Below are 5000 nucleotides of genomic sequence, written 5' to 3' on the forward strand. Positions count from 1 at the left end.
GATATGGGCTCGGAGAGCTTCACTAGGCAGCTTATTATGGGATGGCTGGATTGTACAGAGCCAAGGGTGGGATGCAGTGCTAGTTGAGGAGTCAGAGGTGCGTCCACTGTGAATTCAATAATGGGCTTCATATGGAGGTGGAGGCGTGCACCAGGAGAACTCTCAGGTAGACCACTGGGCTGCAGGGACAGAAGCGTGCTAACTGTGTGTGTGTGTGTGTGTGTGTGTGTGTGTGTGTGTGTGTGTGTGTATATGTATGTGTCAGGCTTGTGTGAGTCCATATGCTGTGATAATAAAAGGCAGATATGATCACTCCCATATCACCAAGTGTGTGCGTGTAACAGCATGAGTTTATCTGTTTTTAAAACTCCCTCAACAGAACACTTGTTCTGTTGTGTGTGTGTGTGTGTGTGTGTGTGTGTGTGTGTGTGTGTGCGTGGTGCGTGCGTGTAGAGCTGTGTAATAAAAAATGATGTGTGTCTGAGTAGCTCTCTGAGGTAAAACTACAGAGTGAAAGTACATGTGAGAATGCATTTTCATTTCTGCATCTGTGTTGAAGTGTGTGAGAGTGTGCGTGTGTGTGTCTCACCTGCTCTGAAAAGCCCCCCCTGTGGCATAGTCATGTATGTTTAAGTGTGTGTGTGTGTGTGTGTCTCACCTGCTCTGAAAAGCGCCCCTGCCGCGTAGTGCATGGCGAGCGCGTGGACGAGCTGCCGTGCGGTGGTGCACACCGGGCCACGCTCGAACAGCGAGAAGGCCAGCGGCGTGTGGTCCGAGGCGATGTACAGCTTAAGCGAGGCGTGGATGCTGACCAGCAGACTGACCGGCTGGATGGTCAGCCTCCGCAGCCTCAGCGGCCACACCAGTGCCTGCGTGGCCTGGACCACCTCCTCAGGCAGGCCTGCCACGACGGAGGACTTAGACGTGCTCGGTGGCGTCGTCGTCGTCGAGAGTCCACCGCTTGCGCTGCCGAAGGCCGACTCGGGCAGGTAGGAGTGGAAGAGCGTCTTGACGTAGTAGGCGAGACGAAGGCGGTCCTCTGGGCTGCATCGCCACCGGCCGGGTCTCCATGGCTACTGCCCCCATGGGGCCCAGGGCCACGGCCAGGCGGAGGAAGCAGGTGGCGCGGTACGCTTGCAGGGCCTGGGGCGAGAGCAGCGGGTGGGCCTCCGGACTCCAGGGGGCGCCAGAGGAGGAGGAGGAGGAGGAGGAAGATGATGCCGAGGAGGATGAAGGCTCGGCGGTGCGGGAGTCTTGGCACAGCAGCACGGGGAAGTGGAAGCTGGCGCGCGTGTACAGCTGGTTGTCCAGCTGCAGGCCGGCGCAGTAGAGCTCCAGCACGCTGCCGCCCGCGCCGGGCACGGGGGAGCCGGGGTCCGGCTGGACGTCCCAGGCGGAGGGCGAGGACGTGGACGCGGGGCCGTGGGGATTGGCGGAGAGGTCCGAACGCTCGGAGGGGTCGGCGGGCGAGAGGTGCAGCAGCAGCTTGGACAGCGTGAGCCGGAGCAGCTCCACCGATCCGGACGGGGTGGTGATGTCATCACAGAGCGCCAGGCTGGCCTCACTCAGCAGCACGCGGAACGACAGAGTCTGTTTGGACAGCCTGAGGAGGAGGGGAGAGAGTGCGCAGATATATATATAGAGAGAGAGAGAGAGAGAGAGAGAGAGAGAGAGAGAGAGAGAGAGAGAGAGAGAGAGAGGCAGAAAGCACACAGTGGCCCAATTACACAGAGAGCAACTCTGTTGTCTGCTGTTCTCACAGGAAATGAGTCCCACATTGGCTTCAGGGGTGTTGAGTGTTTAATGAGGACCAGTGGTGCCCCCTTGTGGTGGCTAATTAAAGTGTTTGTCAAGATTAGTGTGCTGGCTGTGATGTGAGCGAGTGTGTCAGTGAATCATAAACTCCAGGAGGTGTTAACAGAGAACAACATGTGCTTTTATGGGCCAGTGGTGTGCAGAGGAGATGATGTGATTGATGTGTGTTTTAGGTAAGTGTGTTTATGTGAGTGGTTAGTGTGTGAATGTGTGATTGTTTCTATATTGTGTATGTGTGTGTGGTCTTGAGTGTGTTTATTTATTGCCTAAATCCGTGCATGTGTATGTAGGTGGGTGTATATATATATATATGTGTGTGTGTGTGTGTGTGTGTGAGGAGAGGAGGAGTACCTGTGGTGTTGACTGATGATGGTCCCAGCACAGCTCTCAGGGGCCAGTGTGAGGATGACCGTGGCTCCATGCTGAAGAACATCCACATACAGGCAGCCAAAGCTGGGCAGGAACACCACACACACACACACACACACACACACACACACACACAAGGAATGTTAGCAACAGTCCAGAGATTACGAAATCTACTTGCAAAACAACATTCACAGAACACCACAAAAGGGTTCCATGAAAATCTGACATATTCAGACAGAATCCTTTTCCTGGATGGCACGTGACACCTCATTGCATCAGTCATTTCCCAGGGTGCTTTGCATCAGCGTGACTCAAACAGCCTTTGGCCTGGAAGAGTGTGGCTCTGGGAAAGCCCGGGGACTTCCTCCCACAAGGCACCGCACATTTCCTACCAGTCTTCCAGCAGTGAGTGGCGGCGGCTTCTCCCAGAACACCCCGAACACCCCCCCCAACCCCAGGCCAAACTTCCCCCTGACTGTGCCAGGCATTAGCGGCACATCCAGCACCAGCAGCCTGCTCTGGAGTGTCCTCAAAGAGACCCCCCACCACCACCACAACCCTCAACCACACAGCACTAAGATCCCTGGTGTTCAGAGCCTTCATGACTTTCACAGGCCTCTCTCCTTCCCTCTCTATCCCTCTCTCTCTCTCTCTCTCTCTCCCTGCCTGCACAGGCTGCCAGAGACATTCACTGGCTCGTTGAGCGTCTAGTTCATGTTTAGGGACAGCTCATGGCTCTGTGCTGCTTTTAATCATTCCCTGGGCTTCACACGCTCTGGACACGCACATCTCCTCGGCTTAGCGACGGCTCCGTGCAATACTGAGAATGAAGAAACGTATAAATAAATTACGGCAAAATAAACGCACTGACAAATGGATCTTGATGCGGTGCAAAAACATGGAGCAGATATAATGCAATCAGTACTTCGCTGAGATGATAATGGGTTGTTATCGTGTCAGAGGTTTTGCTTGGATAGCGAATTGATAACAACTTGTTGAACACTATGGGTCTTTGGGTTGTTTGGGCTACATTTGAGATTTTCTCTCTGATATCAGCGTGTGTGTGTGTGTGTGTGTGTGTGTGTGTGTGTGTGTGTGTGGTTGACTTAAGAACACACACAAAAACGCAGTGGCACTGCATCTCCAGCGTTGAACCTAGTTGGGCTCCGTGACCTTTGACCCCATGGTAAATTGATCAGTAGGTGCCCGAGGGGGGCATGTCTCCGATGAGCAGGAATGTTCAAGCATCCCGTCAAGCGCTAACCCGTGCCGTCACAACAGCCCTGTTCTCGCTCTGCCCGGGGCTGTGACCTCTGACCCCCTGCGTAAGCTGAGCCAGACACCCTGTCCCTGAACCCACCGTGCCCCAGACACAACCGTAAGTACACCTTCTACCAACACACACAGACACACACACACAGTCTGACACCATGGCCAAGGTTAAGCAGACCCCCTACCCCCTGCTACATGCCTTCGGTCAAATCCCAGCTGGATGCTCCAGGCCCAGTGCCTGACTCCTGACATGTAGTCACACAACATGCAGCTTACAAATGTGGGCACACTAAACACAAAAGTTCATCTACCTTCCACACTCATGGAAACACACACGGCTATCTCTGGCAGTTCAGAATCCACAACTACTCATAACCAAAAGTGCAATCACTGCCCTCTGGTGGACATGAGTTGTAACTGCAGCAGTAATGTGAGGGTGGTTGGGGGTGGGTGGAGGGTTCCTGACCTGTGTCCCGGGGCTGTTGATGTCGATGGGCTCGGTCCAGTCAGGCGGAGGCAGCGGGGAGGCCCCGGGGTCCGGCGCGGCCCTCAGGAGGAGCGTGGGCAGGCTCTCGCGTGGCCGGCAGTCGGGGAAGCTGGAGGCCTGCTGGTAGAGCTCGTGGTGCAGGGAGCTGAGCGGCGGCAGTGGCCGGCAGAACACCTCAGTCCGGGGGGTCTCTGAGGAGGGCAGGGGAGCAAGCACATTCAAGATGGTTTACATCCACAGAAGCATGAACACTCATCCACAAATATAAACACACATACAAACACAAACCCAGCCCCCAACACATACACACAGACACACACACAGAGAACACTGCTACTTTATACATGAATTCTTGCTGCACCAGGAAAGACGTCGTCCCCTGAAAGGCTGTGATTCCTAGCTTTGTTTTGGTGTGTGTTTTTTGGTGACTGTGCGTGCGTGTGAAGTGACTTGTTTACACGGTCGGAGAATGTCCCTGGTCCCAGCTGATTATTCGTTAGATTGCTAGACAGTCCACTCCAGTGACATAAGGAAAAGCAGGATCCAATACTGGTTCCAATCATCCACACTGCAAACATGTGAATCCCACTGCGACCAGCCTCAGACTCAGACTCAGCCTCCGAGGAGTGGGTGGCCACCACAGCCAATAAACTGCGTGCGTAGTCTCATGTGTCTGTGTGTCTGTGTGTCTGTGTGTCTGTGTGTCTGTGTGTGTGTGTGTGTGTGTGTGTCTGTGTGTGTGTGTGCATGTGTGCAACTAAGTATAATTGCTGTGCATGAGCGGCCTTGTATGTGCATGCCATTGACTGTGTATGTGTGTGTGTGTTTGTGAGTGTGACTAAGTGTGCAGTGGGGTGTTTGAAAATGTGTGTGTGTAAGTCATGCGTGTATGTGTGTGAAAGACAAGTACAATGACTGTGTGAGTATGTGTGTGTGTGTGTGTGTACCTCTGAGGTTCTCTTTGAGTACCATGGCGATGGGGCATCTGTTGTGCAGCAGCATGCGTGGGCAGGGGTCTTCGCTCACTGTGATGAACGTGATGCCCATGTGCTCCTGG

The 5000-nt window shown here is 54.1% G+C and overlaps 1 protein-coding gene across 1 annotated transcript in view; it reads right to left on the reverse strand.

Moving 5' to 3' along the window:
• LOC125306527 (vacuolar protein sorting-associated protein 13B-like) overlaps nucleotides 1-5000 on the reverse strand; it is a 341904-nt gene that overhangs the window by 7427 nt on the left and 329477 nt on the right. Inside the window, 5 exon segments of the mRNA XM_048261942.1 lie at nucleotides 659-1039; nucleotides 1092-1603; nucleotides 2167-2285; nucleotides 3923-4134; nucleotides 4891-5000. The exon segment at nucleotides 4891-5000 is cut by the window's right edge and continues 18 nt beyond it. Coding sequence (XP_048117899.1) covers nucleotides 659-1039; nucleotides 1092-1603; nucleotides 2167-2285; nucleotides 3923-4134; nucleotides 4891-5000 — 1334 coding nt within the window.

This window comes from Alosa alosa, chromosome 13, assembly GCF_017589495.1.
Source record: "Alosa alosa isolate M-15738 ecotype Scorff River chromosome 13, AALO_Geno_1.1, whole genome shotgun sequence".
NCBI classification, from domain to species: domain Eukaryota; kingdom Metazoa; phylum Chordata; class Actinopteri; order Clupeiformes; family Clupeidae; genus Alosa; species Alosa alosa.